At 58.1% G+C, this 17,232-nt stretch overlaps 6 protein-coding genes across 6 annotated transcripts; 3 read left to right on the top strand and 3 right to left on the bottom strand.

Annotated features, from left to right (window-relative positions):
* Positions 1-64: 64 nt before the first annotated feature.
* Positions 65-1,562, bottom strand: PSEUBRA_000760 (Glutamine synthetase, catalytic domain protein; the record flags this gene model as incomplete). The annotated part of the gene is made up of 2 exons (XM_016434082.1): positions 65-1,104; positions 1,535-1,562. The coding sequence occupies 2 exons, from the start codon at positions 1,560-1,562 to the stop codon at positions 65-67; spliced, it is 1,068 nt and encodes a 355-aa protein (XP_016294533.1).
* Positions 1,563-3,535: 1,973 nt separating this feature from the next.
* PSEUBRA_000759 (uncharacterized protein) lies at positions 3,536-4,200 on the top strand (the record flags this gene model as incomplete). Its single annotated transcript, XM_016434102.1, has 3 exons — positions 3,536-3,597; positions 3,945-4,074; positions 4,150-4,200. 3 exons carry the CDS (start codon positions 3,536-3,538, stop codon positions 4,198-4,200), a joined length of 243 nt encoding a protein of 80 aa, XP_016294532.1.
* Positions 4,201-4,379: 179 nt separating this feature from the next.
* On the bottom strand, positions 4,380-7,808 carry PSEUBRA_000758 (Zn(2)-C6 fungal-type DNA-binding domain protein; the record flags this gene model as incomplete). Its single annotated transcript, XM_059464447.1, has 1 exon — positions 4,380-7,808. One exon carries the CDS (start codon positions 7,806-7,808, stop codon positions 4,380-4,382), a length of 3,429 nt encoding a protein of 1,142 aa, XP_059320918.1.
* Positions 7,809-8,244: 436 nt separating this feature from the next.
* PSEUBRA_000757 (Copper amine oxidase, N3-terminal) lies at positions 8,245-10,686 on the bottom strand (the record flags this gene model as incomplete). The annotated part of the gene is made up of 1 exon (XM_016434077.1): positions 8,245-10,686. The coding sequence occupies one exon, from the start codon at positions 10,684-10,686 to the stop codon at positions 8,245-8,247; it is 2,442 nt and encodes an 813-aa protein (XP_016294530.1).
* Positions 10,687-12,122: 1,436 nt separating this feature from the next.
* PSEUBRA_000756 (Aldehyde dehydrogenase) lies at positions 12,123-13,688 on the top strand (the record flags this gene model as incomplete). The annotated part of the gene is made up of 1 exon (XM_016434094.1): positions 12,123-13,688. The coding sequence occupies one exon, from the start codon at positions 12,123-12,125 to the stop codon at positions 13,686-13,688; it is 1,566 nt and encodes a 521-aa protein (XP_016294529.1).
* Positions 13,689-15,467: 1,779 nt separating this feature from the next.
* Positions 15,468-17,213, top strand: PSEUBRA_000755 (Amino acid/polyamine transporter I; the record flags this gene model as incomplete). Its single annotated transcript, XM_016434091.1, has 1 exon — positions 15,468-17,213. One exon carries the CDS (start codon positions 15,468-15,470, stop codon positions 17,211-17,213), a length of 1,746 nt encoding a protein of 581 aa, XP_016294528.1.
* Positions 17,214-17,232: the final 19 nt, after the last annotated feature.

Below are 17,232 nucleotides of genomic sequence, written 5' to 3'. Positions count from 1 at the left end.
CAAAGCTGAGTCCGATCGAAACCGTATCATCTGACGACGAATCACAGAAGCGAAACGGCCGCACTTAGAGGAGGAGGGTGGTCTCGGCGACAATACCAGTGACCAGGTAAGGGTCGCAGTTGGAAGCGGGACGTCGGTCCTCGAGGTAGCCGTAGCCTTGCGCTGCGACGTGACGGGGGATACGGATCGAAGCACCACGGTTGGCAACACCCGACGAGAAGTCGCCAATGTGACCGGTCTCGTGCTTACCGGTGAGGCGCTTGTCGTTGTCGGTACCGTAGACGGCAATGTGCTCGTGGTGGCGCTTGGCGAGCTTCTCGATGGCAGCCTCGATGGCCTTCATGCCGCCCTCCTTGCGCATCGACTCGGTCGAGTAGTTGGTGTGGCAGCCAGCTCCGTTCCAGTCACCGGGCACAGCCTTGGGGTGGAACGAGACCTTGACACCCCACTCCTCGGCCACTCGGATGAGGAGGTAACGGGCGAGGGTGAGGTGGTCACCCATCTCGATACCCAGGCAGGGGCCGACCTGGAACTCCCACTGCGAGGGCATGACCTCGGCGTTGATGCCCGAGATGTTGACACCCGAGTAGAGGCAGGCACGGTAGTGGGCCTCGACCAGGTCACGGGCAAAGACACGACCGGCACCGGCACCGCAGTAGTAGGGGCCCTGGGGACCGGGGAAACCTCCCTTGGGCCAGCCGTACGGGCGGTCGTCCATGTCAAAGAGCGAGTACTCCTGCTCGAGACCGAACCAGGGCTTCTCGGCGGCGACCTGGGTCATGATCTTGTTGCACTGGTATCGGTAGTTGGACTTGTTGGGGGTGCCATCGTTGTTGAAGCACTCGGCGAGCACAATGACGTTGTCACCACGACGGAAAGGGTCGGGGTAGTAGGCGACGGGGCGGAGGTAGACATCCGAGTTGCCGCCGGGGGCCTGGTTGGTGGAGGAACCATCGAAGTTCCACTCCTTGAGGTCCTTGAGCGAGGTGACGGGGCCATCGAGAGTGGTGGTCTTGCCACGGATCTCTCCATCGCCGTCGAGCCAGATGTACTCGGCCTGGACCTTGCCGCGCTGGTCCAGCTCGAAGTAAGGGTTGACGAGACCTGTTTTGCGGGAAGAAGGCGAGCAAAACGGAAGCAAACATGAATGATTTGTGGTCAGAAAAAGCTCTACTATGGCAAATAGAAGCAAGTCGAGGCTGTCGACGGCAGGACAGTATGTCGACACGGCTGCTCGAGCGTCTCCGCTGACCTGCTGCCGTCTTGCAAGGGGACATCGCAGCAAGCTGGAGTAGCTCGCCTCCCGCCGAGCTGCTCGTCATCGTTCAGGAGAGCGAAATCCTTTTCGACGATGACAAGCGACGTAGGCCCAAAGCAGTGTAGGCAAGAGCGGTCTATGCTTCAGAGAGCTCCCGGCCATCGCGACGGAGAGCCGCCGGCAGATGCTAAGCAGCTGCAAGCTGGTCATCGTCGTTCATGACCTCCAGCTGGCCTAATTGCAACGAGCGTCGACAAGGGTGTACAGCGTACTTACCTGGGTTCTTAGTGAAGGGAATAGCCATTTTGAATGATGTAAGACAGAAGTCTACTGGGATGTGGTGATCGGAAGGAAAGGGAAGGGTGATGGTAACAGAAGGAGAAGATAGTGCGATGAGGGGCCGGGGGGAGAAGTTAGACCAGGGCGAGCGGGTTGAGCGATGATTGTCGGCTTGACTGATAACGCACGTCCTCTCTTGGCCAGACAGAGAGAGTTGACGCTGACTGCCGCCCTGGCAGCAGCCGAGGGAGCGAGCGAGAAATTGATTGGCCGGACCGTTGAAGCGGTGAGCGGGCGGGCCATCGGTGTGCAATTTGGCGGCTTTCACTCACAACTCTGTCAACGAACTGCGTCAGGTTTGTCAATTCGTCCCACGATTGAAATTGGTTGGCATCTTGGCCGTCAACCCTGAGCATCATCGTCGTTAAGCAGCTTTAAATTCGCCCAACCCTTGACCTCTTCAAAGGCAATCACGGCTTCTCACGGCGAGATTTCCCTCGTTGTCTTGCGTCGGATTTGAGTTCGCTCGCTCGCTCGTGTGACTGTGGGGGGGCCGATTCGGAACCCTTGCTCTTGGGCTTGCCCCTGGCCAGCACCCTTGTTTAGTGCTCTCTCATCTCGTTCTAGATTGCTTAGCCCGACGCCCATGTCACCTCTGGCTGGTTGAATGGGTGTGTGGGCGTAGTGCGTTCCCAAGGGCGGGGAAGCTCGTTCGGTTGTGGGTCGGCCTGTCAGTTTCTCAGGTCCACCCGCTAAAGGCCGTATGGTAGCAACTATGACGCAGCAAGAGAGCGATGCCCCTCGCAAATCACAGGCAACCCAAGCAATACCAACCGCAAGGCCAAGATCGAGCCTCGTGACATCGGGATATTATGAGCCAGGAGCTTGAGAAAGGGTAGACTCGATCGAGGACAATGCGGACGACCTTCGAGAGCTTGTCTTGTGGGCCCGTCTTGAAAAGGGTCAAGCGGGTCCTGGCAGACAGGGTTCTCAAGCTCGTTGCGGTTGACAGCGTGGGGATAGTACAGCCGCACGAATCACATCGCAGCTATTGTACTGCCGTCCATTTCCGCAGAGAGTGTGACAGTTTCACAGCTTGGTTTCGAGAGGCTTGAGAAGAAGTGATCTCGTCGGTAACCTTCTGCGCCGAGAGCACCGTTTCAAGCCTCAATTTGGTTGCGAATTCGCCTCTTGCGCTTCTTGCAGCTTTCACTCTGCATTCAGGTTCACCGGTTGGGTCGGACTGCGAGACCGAAGTGAGCCACCTTGCTATGAGCCCAGCAACCTGCATCAAGTCCTTCTCAAAGACCCTTTCTGTAGTCTGTACTCGAACATTGCTCCATCTTTTACGCCTGTCTATCTAGCTCAAATCAGCCTATCGTTCCCCACTTGACAACAGCGCAAACTGCTATCAACGCCCTATCTGTTCGAAATGAAAAGCGACGTCGACTGTGCAAGGAAGGAAGATCTGCCGTGCGTCTTTCGCATGAGGAGCGGTGAAAAGCGCGCCAGCTGATTGGTCGGTCGGCTGCATCTTATCAATTTGCAGCACCGCACGCAGCAGATTGCCTGCCTTCCCTTCATTTCGTCTCGAGTCACCTTCAGAGGATTGCTTAGACTGACGCAATCCGCCAAAGGTTCCGTCGTTTTGCGAGGGACCGGTTTCAAGAAGAACAGCAAGAAGCGTGGACGAGCGAGGAGGGAGTGATTAGATCTCTCGGTCGAGTTTCCTATCCGTTCCGAACCCCCCTACTCGTCGATCTCACAACGCACGGAAATCACTTTTTAGTCGTGTCACCTTGACTCGGCTCTGACATCCCGAAAAATATCCCTCCGATCTGGTACGGCCGGCAGCCAAAACGTGCAGCGTCGTCGGAACCGGTCGGTTTCGCGGATTTTCGCAGGCGAGCACCAACATCATGTCAACCCTGACCAACGATCTTCTCATCGTCTCCTTCTCCACACTCTCGTCACCTAGCGAACGAATCATACTTCAAGATGCGTCCGACTCCCATTTCGTACCGCGCCAAGCCGTCGTTCCAGCCGCACGTTGGCCGATTGTAAGTATTGCACGCGAGGCGCAAGAGGGTTGCCAGCGGGCTATTCAAGGTTGCAAGGAGCTGTTTCTGGCAGGAAGCATTGTGCGATGGAAAGTAATTGGCAGCAACGGACCGTGCCGAGGGAACAACGGAGGACTGCGATGGACAAAGCTGCTCGCCGCGACTATTGCGGTCCATGGTCAGACTATTGCCGGAGGGGGCAGCGTTCGCGATGTGGTCTGCAATCGCCTTCCGAAGTGGTCCTCGTCGCAACCCAGCCAGATTCAACACCTCTTGCACCACCGCCCACGCTTCACCGGCACATCGACTGACCCTCTGCCTATTCTGCCCTCGTCCAACCCGAACAGCACGCCAACCGCAGCCTTCAAGTGGGCACCGACGCTCGCCATGTGGGGCGGTGCCGGTGCGGGCGCTGTGATGCTCTTCATGTCGTCCGTCCCCATCTTTAAGAAGGACGTTCTCATCAAGCTCCCTGTCGTAAGTTCTCCCACTCGACCCACCTTGGTTCTCATTCTCGTGCTGACTGATTGATGGTTTTCTTGGTGGTGATAGATCGCGGGCTACTTCGAGGACAAGACGCACCCTGCGGACAACGCTTTCTGATCCCCTTACTCATCACACGTTTCGGAGGCAATCACATACGCAAGTTTCATCGCAGTCTGACATCGGACACATGTGACACGAGGCATCGGCAAACGCTTTCGGCTGAGCACAGGTTGGGGCTGCACAAGGTGATTACAGAGATAATGATGGGAGGTAACAGTTGATTGTGTCCGGGCTGTCTACATCCAGGAAAACTCGGGAACGTCCAAAAAGCTCTGCAACCAGGTCCAGTCGACTGGCGTGCTAGTTCCCGTCCCAGCAGTCGGAGTGACCGTTCCAGGCATGGCCAGTCCGAACCCATCGAATCCGCCCTGTTGCTGTGGTTGATACAGCGGGAATCTCTGCGCTTGGTGTGGGGACGCAGCACCTCCGCCGGCGGTGGTGGGGGCGAAGTGGCCAAACATGCCCGTGCTGAAGCTTCCCGGTGAGAAGGGCGCGCCCGATGCCCCCGACGGTGGGGTGGTGCCAGGTTGAGGAAAGTACGGCCCATAATAGCCTGCGAGACGAGCGGGCGAGTTTGTGTCCGTCTGCTGTTCTGCGTCTGTGCTGTTCGAAGGTTGCTCCGCGTGCAGATTGAGCAGGGTTTCCGCAGCGGAAGTGTCCATGGTTGACGTAGCATGATGCCGGTTTGGTGTCCCTTTGAGCGCATGTGGACCAGCAGAGCTCGCCCGCCCGACCACATCGGCGACCTTTGCAAGGCTCCTTGGGCGCTCCGTCTCCTCCTCGCCCACCGCGCTCCTCGACCGCTTCGTCCCCGCACCCACCCTCTCACTATCCCCCTCAATGACGTTCAACAGCGAATCAAAGTACCCCGCGCACAGCTCCACGTGGTCGTCCGCCCTCACCCGGGCCGCTCTAAACGACTCCCTCGTATCGCGCATGAGCTCGAGACACTTGCGCTCGTACTCTTTTCGCCGTCGAATCCGGGTCTTGACCTTGGCGTACTCGTAGCTGAGTCGTTCGGATGCTGCTGCGCTGGACGCGAAATTGGGCGGGACCGAGGGGAGGGGGAGGGAGATGAGGTAGGTTGCAAGCAAAGCAGCGTGCGGGGCGAGGACCATGATCATGTCCTGCGCGTGGCGGAGGATCGATGGCGGCAGCTGTGTCGTATGGACGAGAAGGTTGAGAGCCGAGTCGAGACACGTGTAGTAGATCTGTTCGGCGCGGTCGTCCATTGCGGATAGCGCGGAGGGCGAGAAGGCGGAGGAAGACCCGACGTTGGACGACTTGCTAGAGGTGGTTGGTTTGGCCTTATTGATATCGCGTAGCGAAGCACGGAAGGCGATACTCGAGATCTGCATCACCAGACTGCTGCGCATCACACTCAGCAGGTGCATGCGTGCGTCGAGAGGCAGATGACCGGCAAAGTCGCCCCTGGACCGATCGGAAAGATGGTCATGTGGCGCATCGCCGTTCTTCTCTCTGTCGATGCCATCCTCCTCCGTCGGCTCGACCTCGCGTCTGAACCTCTGATCAATCTTCCTAGCCTGCAGCTCCCACCTACTCGTCCAGCCCTCCAGCTCATCCATGAAGCTCTGGAGCAGCAAAAAGCACTCGCTGCCGCCGTACAGTGTATCTTTCTCCTGCGCCTGCGCACGCTCCATGATCGACTTGTACTTGGTCTGCAGCAGCACAGAGTCAATATCGGCACACAGCAGGACGTCATCTTCCGTCGCCAAACCGTCGTCCGCCCATGCGAGCAGGTTGCGCAGCAGACTTGGTCCGCGGTCGAAGTTAGGACGTGGAGCAAAGTGGAGCAGCTGCGTATGCTCTTGAATGAAGTGGAAGAGGAACTGACGCTGTTGGTTGCGACGCAGTCTCTGTTGGTGGAGGCTTGCGTCATCGACAGCTCTTGCGTTAGTCTTGGCTCTTGCATTGGAGCCTGATTGAGAAGACGGCAGCAGCGAGAGGAGTTCCGTCGGAATGTCGCTCATGATCTTGGCCGCATAGCTGCAGTAGAGAATGGTGAAGTGATCGTCTGCCTCCTTCCACACGGACGACAGATACATGGCCACGCCAGTCTCCATCCGTCGGTCGCCCATCGCAAAGGCCGTGATCGCGAGGCTGCGCACATGGCTGCCTAGTTGAGCAGAAATCAACGTTGTGATTCGATCATCATCCGGACGTGGCCTCGCGAACGACGGACCGGCAATTGACAGTGTGTCACTGTGTGTCTCGTCCGCAGCGAGCTCGATGTATCTCGAGCCAAGATACAGGATGGTCGAGTAGAGGAAAGACGATGAAGCGCGTACCGCATCGTGCGACACAAAGTACGGATCGAAATTCATCCCCCACGGATTGAGATGTTCGAAGTAGTAGGCATACAGACGATGTGCAGCTGCCATCGAGAGGATGCCGACATCGACCGGGTCCTTCGGTCCAAAGAGGTTGAGAGTCTCGGGCAGCCTCGGGTAGCGCGCGGTGACCGCGGATGCTGTCTCTTCTGCGGCTGTCGATGCACCTGCTCGCTTATCAACAGGACGCAGGAGATTGCGGAAAGTCGATGCGAAATGCTGCGACGGTGCCGATGTCTTTGTACCTGCTTGGCCTGAGCCGTCTGCGGCTTCCATAGAGTCATGCAGGGACTGCCCTCCAGCTGTGCTCTTGGTGCCGTCTGTCACTCCTGCTGCGCCGTTTCTGACTTCAGCGGCGAGCTTGCTGCCAGGCTTTGATGTGGAAGCTTGTAGGTTGTCGTGGGCCACCTCACCCTTGCTGACGAATGTATACGTTGATCCACGCTGCGGGATCTTTTGAGCCAGCATTTCCCAGATCCTACGTCTCGCGCTGGTGTCGAGCTCGTGCAGGCCATGCGTATTCTTTGGCAGTCTGGCTTTGCTGTTGGCACGACTTCCGCCCGATCTGCTCGCAATAGCGTCTCTACCTCTCCTCAGGGGTGAGTCGGTACCTGCCGACGCAGCGGGAGGAGCGTTGTCCCATCTGCTTGTGTCGCCGTCCGTATCGTCTGCGGCGTGGAAGTCATCCTCGTTGACCGCGGCAGAGTCGGACTTGAAGGTGGCGTCCTCGTTGACCGAGTCGCTGTCGTGCTCCGAACCCATGTCGTCGTCCGAAGCTCCAAGTCTCGACGACCCGACGCCCGCATCCGGATCATCTGCGTCAATGGAAGCAAGCTTCGACACGGGCTTGCGCCCTCTGTGGTGTCTTACGAATCTGCACTCGAAAGAGAACTTGGCGCATCGGTCGCAGATAAACTTGCTGCCAGTGACGTGGCATTTGGTCTTGGCGAGGCGACATTCGAGGCAGGCTCGACTGCTCCGTCGTTTTTCGGCTTTGTCGTTGCTCATGTTGGTCTTGCGTCGTAGCGGCGAAGATGCGGAGGGCGTCGTTGTGGAGGCGCTGGCGGATCGATTGGGTTTGCTCGGTCTCGACGGTGAAGCATCGGCGCCGATCGAGCCATGTCGAGCCGCGCCTGGAGACTGTGATCCGTTCTGGTCGTACAGCGATGTGCGGAAGTCTCTTGGCTGGGTGGATAGCGCAGCGCTGCTTCTTGGAGAGGATGCGGACGTGGAGGTGGCAGCGCTCGAGGATGCAAGTCCGCGTCTCGATGGAGACGAGTCAGTCGTAGTGAAAGGTGGAGCACCGGTATTCATGCTGAGCAGCCGACTGTGACTTATCTCGCAGGCGTGATCCGAAGGCCGTTGTGGAGACCCGAGAGCGAAACGATTACCTGCAGGATGGCTTGATGGTGCGTGACGGTAACAAGACCGGAAGTGATGGAGCAGAATCTTCTCAGACCCTTCTTTTCGATGCTGCTCAGCCAAATTTTTAGGTCGCGGTCGACGTCGCTCCCGAGCTGTTACCCGGCTAGTAAAGAAAGGATGTTAGACTTCGCAGCTCCATAGTCATCGGCGTGACGATGTTGACGGTTGCTGAGTATCCTCGTAGCCAGCTCACAAGCTGCAGATGAGGTCACGAGCACCCGCGGTGAGATAGACATGGGTAAGAAGCTGCATTACTACTGGAACTGGAACGTGTGACAAGTTATGACAAAGAGGCAAAGCGTACGTGGTATCGATACAGAACAGACTACAGACGACTGGAGCCATCGTTGGCGCAACAAGCGCAGTTCTGCGGGTGAGCAGCGGTCATGCCACCCGAAGCATTCTTGCTCGGAGCCGACAGGGCGATGCCGTGCCTTGGCTGAGGCACCGATGTGCTAGTCGACTTCTTCGAGCAGCAGCCTCCCGCTTGTCCAGCTGCCTGAACACTCGAAGCCGGAGCGGCAGGATTTGACTGGACCTCGAGTTGCGGCTTGCCGGCGTTGCTGCCGAACGCGCTCCTCGAGAACGGGTCGTTGAGCGCAGGCAGATCCTGAGCCGGGTTGAAGTCGAAAAAGTTGCTCGGCTTGAGCCAGACGTTGAGGTGCTCGACGGGCATCACTGGGAACTGCTCGGCGTGCGGGATGTGGGTGATACCGTAGATGGCGTGCACCGTAATCTCCTCGTCGTCAACCTTGTTCTTCTCGGCCGCCCAGTGACCCAGCGAGTCAGGGGCAGTGCCGCGCTGCTGGGGCACGTACTTGCCCGCAGGCCACATCTGTTCCTCGTTGAACTTGGTTACCCACAACGCGTGCTTGGTGAACTCGGCACGCTTGGCCACCATCGAGTCGGCCTGCAAGGCAAGCGGCTCCCAGTCGCGCGTGTGGATCTTGTAGCCGACGGGAAGGCCGGCGGCGTAGTGCTGCTTGTTGGTGTTGTAGATCGCCCAGGTGCGGTGGCGAGACCAGTCCCAGTCGTAACCACCAGAGACGTTGATCGGTGTCTTGACAGTGACAAAGCCGTTGCCGAGGTAGTTGCGATCCGAGCCTGTCGGTGCCGACGTGGGCTCGCAGTCGGTCTGGATGACGGTGTTCTCGCAACCGTCGACCATGGGATCGATCTTGAGCGCAAACAAGTGCTGGTGGTAGTGCGCGTTGACCTGAGGGGCCACCTCGACACCGTAGGGATTTGGCTCGTCACGGTCCTTGATGTACAAGTTAAGAATGCCGGACAGCTTGGTCTCGAGCTGGATGCTACCGTCCGTGTGGAACATGTAGGCAAAGATGTACTCGTAGTTGGCAATGGTGCAGATCATCTGGACCACCAGCTTCCTACCACGCGCTGAACGAACCTTTCCGCCCGGTCGGTAGTCGGTGTGCTTCCAAGCGATTCCTGCGTCCTCTTCGTGGATGCAGATGGCGTTCTCGACGACGGTGGGGCTACCGTCGAGTCCGACATAGTGACCATCGAGGTAGTGGATGGTGCCGAGGCAATCACATCCGAGCTTGAGACTGTTGGCGAGCGTGCCCATACCGTATTCTCCAACGTCAAAGGCAAACTTGCGTGGGTGAGGGTGCTCGGTAGACGCGTAGGGCACCACCATCTCAGCCACCGACATGCGGTAGACGATGGGGCGAACATTGCCCTTGTCGTTGTAGCTGATCGTGGACATGACAAGGCCATCTCGTGGGTGGAAGCCGATGTGCATCTTCCACTTTTGCCACTCGAGCACGTTGCCGTCGAGAGTGAAGCTGACACCTTCAGGCTGGACTACGTGGAGAGGCTTGAGGTCGGTTCGGAGAGCGGGCATCTTGGGGTCGAGAGCCATGAGCTCCGGGAGGTAGTCAAACGATTCCATGGGAGGAGGAATGCGCTTTCGGCCAGAGTATGCGAGCGCCTCATCCTTGTCCATGGTGACGGGCCCAGGCTTGGAAGTGCCTTGAGGGGTTGACAGCTTGCCGGTCATGGGGTCTCGGTGACCAGGGAAGTCAATGGCGATGACCTTGCCAGCATTCGAGTCGATGACCGGGTAGAAGTCCATGGGGTGAGCGTAGAGGTTCTCGTGCTCGCTCTTGCGGGCGTACATGAGGCACTGCTGGACACGGAGCTTCTTGTCAAATCGGTCATCGTAGCCGATAGACCAGCCGTCGGCCCACATCTGGTGGGGCTCGATGCCGACCTCCTTGGCGATGGCACAGATTTGAGGATCAGCACGGAGGATGTTCTCGGCCTCGTTGATCTCCTCCGGGGTCAGAATGGGCTGCAGACCGACCTCGAGCTTCTTGACGCTTTCGACGCGGCCAAGCGCCTCGGCGGTGGAGGGAGCGTACTTGCCATCGCGGCCAGGGAGGGGCAAATCGTTGGCGAGGCTGACGTTGACCTCGTAGGTGTCGCCGTTGATGGCGTCGATGAGCTGCACCTCTGCTCGGCGGTTGAGCAGTTGGAGAGCCTTGCGGTCATCGAGCTGGCAGTCACGAGGAAGAGGGAGTCCGAGCGCGTAGAGAACGGCGGCCTTGACGGGAGGGATGAGGAGAGAGCTGCAGAATTTGACGGCCTTGACCGAGGTGCGAGCGGCAAAGTGGCTGCGCACGACGAGGGAGACGGCGGCAATCTCTGCAGCAGTGAGAGCATCGAGAGGGTGGTGGTCGAGCTGCAGTCCGTGAGAGGTGCGGCCCGAGGGGTTGAAGGAATGCGACTGAGTGGAAGACATCATAGCAGATTTGAAGGCGATGTTACTGTCATACGGAGTATTGTGGTAGGGTGCGGGATAACTGCTAGCGGAGAGGTAAGGGGACCAGCGCTAGTGTTGGGGGCTTGTGAGGTGTTTTGCGCTATGAGAGCTTGACACGTGCTTGTGAGTTGCGAGACGGAGATGTTCTTGGTTCAGGGATAAGAAGAAGGAGGTTGCAAGAAGAGGGTTGAGGGTGATGTTGAGGGATTATATGGAGCCGATAGCAGCTCGAGGCCCACACAATCTCTCTCCTGATCACACGAAGTCGAGGCGAGACAGAGCACAGCGTCCTAAAGCCTCCAACTCTCGCGGCTGCGGCTAGCTTGCGGGAGCAAATTTGGCCCGTGGCAGTCAACGGAGGCTCGATCGAGGGTCAGCAGGGCAGGTTGCGGTGGGCAAGCATAGAGAGCTAGACGAGTGAGACCAGAGGTCGGGAACGTGATGCAGCAGGCAGGCTCGGTGGATAAGCCGGGGCAGCGATAAGAGCTTAACGAGGTAGCTCTGTTGGCCGGTAGAATGTGGGACGGGCTTGGCTTTGCTTTCAGTTTGTGATTGGGTCATGCTCGAGAGTCCAGTCTACAGTATCACAGATCGGCTGACTCTGCGTTCATTGTGCTGCGTGCGGCTTTGTTGCGAGACGCTGGATCAGTGTGGGAGGGAATCGGCTGTCGAGTTCGCACGCGCGGGCGTATCCGAGAGACAAAGTCTGGTCATTGGCCGAAAGAACTCATTTGGTCAGAGGAGCAAAGCACTCGGACACTCAGGAGGCTCCACAGAACGGGACATGTGGGGACATCGAGCGAAATTGACGCCTCACTTGGCACCCTTCTTGTGAGAGGGATGAGGCACTTGAGCTGTTTCTGTACACCCCCGCCCGCGATAAGGCTCGAGTCGCTCCCGGAAAGGCGGGAAAGGAGCGCAAATCAAAGGGTCTGCTCGTTAAGACCAGGTGCTTAACGAGGTCAGCTGTCAACCCAACCGGGCTCGAGGCTCTTGAGCAGTGTCCCCTTGGCAAGAGATAAGCCGCTCATGGTCCCAAGTTGCCGAGCTTTTTCTATCGGAAATTCAACTGCGGGGACCGCAACAGAGTGAGAGAATGCAACATGCACGCAGAGTCGACTTCGTCTGTGGGCTTGAGTCACATTGCTCCATTGCAGGTGGGTCGACGATCGAAGCGAAGCGGATCGCGATTCGAGCGTGACGCTAATGAAGCGCCTCTGCTGGCAGCGCATCGGTCTTTTCCGGACCCTTGAGGAGGACAGATGGTCGTGTCAAGAACCTCAAGCTCATCCTTCATCGAAGCCATCGCGAGCTTTGGTCCCATCAACACCTCCGGAGCTTCTACAAAAGGACCCCACTCTCCAGAGCAGCCTATCTGAGAGCTCCGCTTCAGTCTCAACACAACAGCTCGCAAAATGAACACGTCCCACACAAACGCCACTCAGTCCGCTCCATCGGTGACCATCTCCACGCCTACGGGGAACAAGTGGCAGGTCCCCTCGGGCATCTTCATCAACAACGCCTTCCATGCCTCTGCCACCGGCAAGACGTTCGACTCGATCAACCCGGCCACTGGCGAAAAGCTATGCACTCTGGCCCTCGGCGGGTCGGCTGATGTCGAGTCGGCAGTCAGCGCAGCTCGCGCCGCCTACAACACGGTCTGGGGCAAGCGCTCGACTCCAACACAACGATCGCGCCTCCTCCTCGCCTTCGCCGATCTGATCGACAAGCATCTAGACGAGCTGGCCGAGCTCGAGAGCATGGACAACGGCAAGCCCGTGTGGATGGCGAGCAGCTTCGACGTGCCCGATTCGGCCGGTTGTCTGCGCTATTACGGTGGTCTCGCCGACAAGATCGAGGGCAAGACGATCGAGCAGACCGAGGGAGAGAAGATCGCCTATACACGCATTGAGCCGCTGGGCATCTGCGGTCAGATTATCCCGTGGAACTACCCGATTCAGATGGCTGCGTGGAAGCTGGGGCCTGCGTTGGCGGCGGGCAACTGCGTCATCTTGAAGCCAGCAGAGCAGACGCCGCTGACAGCGCTCAAGCTCGCTCAGCTTTCGGTCGAAGCAGGCTTCCCTCCTGGTGTCATCTCTGTTGTCAACGGATACGGCGCTGAGGTGGGAGAGGCCATCTCGAGGCATATGGACATTCAAAAGGTCGCCTTCACCGGGTCCACTCTCACAGGCAAGCGTATTATGAAGGCGGCGGCCGAGAGCAACATGAAGAAGGTCACCCTCGAGCTGGGCGGCAAGTCGCCCGTGGTGGTGTTCGAGAGTGCCGATATCGAGCAGGCCGTTCGCTGGGTCTGCCTCGGGATCCTCTTCAACCAGGGCCAAGACTGCACCGCTGGATCTCGCCTCTTTGTGCAGGACAAGATCTACGACGAGTTCATGCAGCAGCTCGTCGCGGCGTTCAAGGCACACAAGGTGGGTGATCCATTCCACGAGCTCACCTTCCAAGGCCCGCAGGTGAGCCAGCAACAGCGTGACAAGATTCTCGACATGATCGAGTCGGGCAAGCGTCAAGGCGCCAAGGTTGAGGTTGGCGGTCAGGCATGGAAGAGTCCCGACGCTAAATTCAGCAAAGGCTTCTTCGTCGAGCCAACCATCTTTTCTGGCTGCCGCAAGGGCATGAGGATCGTCGACGAGGAGATCTTCGGCCCCGTGCTGGCAGTGGCGAAATTCAGCACAGAGGAGGAGGCGATCAGGTTGGCCAACGAGACCGAGTACGGTCTGGGCGCCGGCGTCTTTTCAGAGAACGCGAGCCAGATCCAGCGAATGGTGTCGGCCATCGACGCGGGCACTGTATGGGTCAACAATTATGTGGCGCTCAGCAACTCGGTGCCCTTCGGCGGAATGAAGGCGAGTGGGTTCGGACGCGAGCTGGGTGTCGATGCCATCAAGGCGTATTGCGATGTCAAGGCGATTCACTGGAACTATGGCGAGAAGCTTGACTGGCCGCTGCCAAAGCTTTGATCGCAGCGCTCATTGTAACACAGAGTGTTTCGTCCCACCATCGTCTCGCGATCTCATTACGCATTTTGATCGTTGACTGTGTTCGTGGAGCGACCAGTTTCATTTGCGGGTTGTGGTTGGTCGGCTGACTGCATAGAGTCTGTGTGGCAAAGCGATCCCCGCCGCAACGTCCGAAATGAAGCTGTCAAACAGAGCTAGCATTGATGCTCTCGATCGAGCAGCATGATGTCCTCTTGAACCGGTCTCTACCGACCACCTGGTCACACGATGTCGGTCAGACGTCGAACATCGTTACTCTTGACGATGCTGGCTTAGGGAAGGTCAATGCCGTGGCTAGAGCGCTTAGCGCGGCAAGACTAAATTCAGACCAAGCTCGATTTTTGCTCTGCTCCTTCTGCCAAGCCCGGCCTTGAATTCTGAGTTGGACCGCGTGGTAAAGCCTGGCCTGGCCTGCCTCCGAACCTCGTTAAGCACTGCTGAGTTTGTACGAGAGCCGAGGCTGCTGGCACAGAGGCTAAAAGCGCTCGAGCTTCCCTAGCACTGAGCCACGCGAGGTCAGTTCAATTGATCTTTGCCTGCCGCCCACCGGAAGATCCTTCGTCGACCAGCTTGAGCTTGAGCTCCGCAACGAGACCGCGATGAAATCAGCAGCACGATTCAGATGCACGATTACCGGATTTGTGCTGAGCAAGGTCTTCGCGGTGTTGCTGCTCGCACGCGAGTCATTAACGCCTCGTTCGACGATGAACCAATCACGGCCAGAGCCTTATCTTTTCTGCCATTGTGCCGCGGGTGAATTTTACTCGCTTTACCCCGCACTGCAGCTCGCCTCGAATTCCAATTCCTGGGTGGGAAGGGGGCGGTATCAGACAGGTTCAAGTGAACGCAAGAGGGGCTGGTGCTGATAAGAACCCCCCACGCCCTCCTCACCTGCCTATCACAAAGCTCGCTCCTTGACGAGTCGCCTAGGACCCACCTGACCTTGCCTCGATCGCATTGTCGTTGCCGAATGAGAGATAGATAGCCACCTTGCAGTGGTTGTTCGGCAACATTGAGTCCGCTTGTGTGTTATCGGCATCGCAAAGCAACTCCGATGCGAAACATATGTGCAGCCACCCCATGTGCCGCCGTTTGATGCTCTGTTGCTCACTTATCGCTGTGTGCCTGAACACCGTCCTTCGATGTGATAGGGCCGTCCTGGTCCCCGAGTGACGGCCGTCACTTGACCCTCCTCGTTAAGCGCCCTCCTTATCCAGCACATGGCTGCTTGCACCTGCCGTCCGCCACAATCGTGAACACGAGGGGCGCAACCGGCTCTAGCCCTTCTTGCATCCTTGACTCTGTACCTTATCGCACCTTCCGTCTCCTCGTCAAGACCCCTCCCTCCTGCAACACTATCTCACCATCACGGACCCTACACATCACGCTCATCGACTCTTATAACAACGATACCACGAGGACTCCATTTCCCTGTCAGGACATCGATTCGCTGAACCGAAACTCTCGTACAAGGCTGCATCCGCTATACCCTTTTCAACTCAATCACGGTCTCCCTCCTCGACAACCCTGGACATCGCCTCCAGTGCCAATCATCCTCCTACCTTTCTCTCTCTGCGCAACCGACCGTAGTGAATGACCGTTGCACCGCAAACCTCGACGTTTGCCCTCTGCTTCTTTGAAGAACACCCATCCCTCCGGTGTCTGCCCTTCAAAGGATCCTAGATCCACCTCCCACCCTTCAAACCTCTTTTCAACTTCCACCCTTCGACCTGACTTGATATGGCCGACCACAACGGCTCGTCCTACTCGACGGACGTTAAGGCGTTGGGCTCAGACATCCATGTTGCGCCTCTCGCCTCCTCCTCCGCCCCTGGTCGGGGGCAGGGGAAGATCCATCTCTCCAAAGACTTTATCGAGCAAGCCGACGCCGAGCTGCTCGCGACGATGGGGTACAAGCAGGAGTTCAAGCGTGAGTTCTCCTCCATCGAAGTCTTCGGTATTGCCTTTTCCATCATGGGTGTTGCGCCCTCGATCGCGTCGACGCTGCTCTACTCGTTGCCCTCCGGAGGACCGGTGAGCATGGTGTGGGGCTGGTTGGTGGGGACGTTCTTCATCGCGCTCACAGGTCTGGCGTTGGGCGATCTGGCCAGTTCGATGCCGACATCCGGTGGATTGTACTACTGGACCTACGCGCTGTCGAGTAAGAAGTATCGCAAGTTCCTCTGTTGGACCGTGGGTTACGCCAACACCCTTTCCACCACCTCAGCGGTAGCTTCCATTGACTGGTCCGTGGCGATCATGATTTTGGCCGCTGTGTCCGTCGGTACGGACGGGCGCTACGTCCCCACCGACGCCCACACATACGGGGTCTACCTCGCCGTGTTGCTGATGCATGCGATTCTCACGTCCATCGGCACCCGCGCCCTCGCCCGCTTCCAGACCGTAGCCACCGTCCTCTGTGCCGGTCTGGCTGTCGCCATCTGCGTCGTCCTTGGGACAACCACCCCTTCGGAGTATCGCAACCCCGCATCCTACGCGTTCGGCGGATGGTACAACGAGACCGGCTGGTCGAGCGTCGGCGCCTTCATGTTGGCATTCATGACCCCTGCTTGGACCATCGCGAGCTACGACTCATGCGTGCACATCTCCGAGGAAGCCTCCAACGCTGCCCGTGCCGTACCCATGGGCATCTTCTTCTCGATTGTCTCGTCCGGGATTCTCGGGTTCGGAATTATGGTGGCGCTCACATTTAATATGGGAATGGACCTCGAGCCGATCATCAATTCCGACTATGGTCAACCGATGGCGACCATCATCCTCAACGCTGTTGGCAAGACGGGCTTCATGCCCATCTGGGTCTTCATGATAATCGTAAATTTCATGATGGGGGCATCCATGAACCTGGCAAGCTCGAGACAGATCTTTGCGTTCAGCCGTGATGGAGCCCTTCCCTTCTCCGGCTGGGTTTACCGGATCAACAGTTACACCCTCACCCCTGTCAACAGTGCGTGGTGGTCTGCGGCCGTCTCGGCCATCCTGTGCCTGCTCGGCCTGGTCAACGCCGTTGCCGTGGGTGCTGTGTTCTCCCTCAGCGTGATCGGCGCTTCCATCGCGTACACGATCCCCATCGTCGCTCGACTCCTGGCGCCTCATCGTTTCATCCCTGGCGTGTGGTATCTCGGCGACTTTTGGTCGAAGCTCGTCGGCTGGGTCGCCGCAGCCTGGCTCGTTTTTATCAGCATCATCGTCTGCCTCCCCTCCTACATCCCTGTCACCGGCGCAGCAGACATGAACTACGCCTGCGTCGTCACCGCTGCCACCTTTGTCTTCAGCGGCGCGTGGTACTACTGCCCCAAGTACGGAGGTAGACACTGGTTCGAGGGTCCAAAGAGCAACTTGGAGGTCGGCGACGTGGTGGCGGTCGAGACGGCGAGAGACCTGCAGGACGAGGAGGATGCGAAGAAGGCTAGGAGCCAACAGGAGGAGTTGAGACAGACCGTCGAGGTGGACGATTTCAAGGAGTAGACGGTTTTTCACACTGGAA

The sequence above is a fragment of the Kalmanozyma brasiliensis genome (assembly GCF_000497045.1).
Source record: "Kalmanozyma brasiliensis GHG001 unplaced genomic scaffold PSEUBRA_SCAF10, whole genome shotgun sequence".
NCBI classification, from domain to species: domain Eukaryota; kingdom Fungi; phylum Basidiomycota; class Ustilaginomycetes; order Ustilaginales; genus Kalmanozyma; species Kalmanozyma brasiliensis.
Note: the sequence above shows the minus strand (reverse complement) of the source record. Positions and strands in the feature narration are given on the sequence as shown.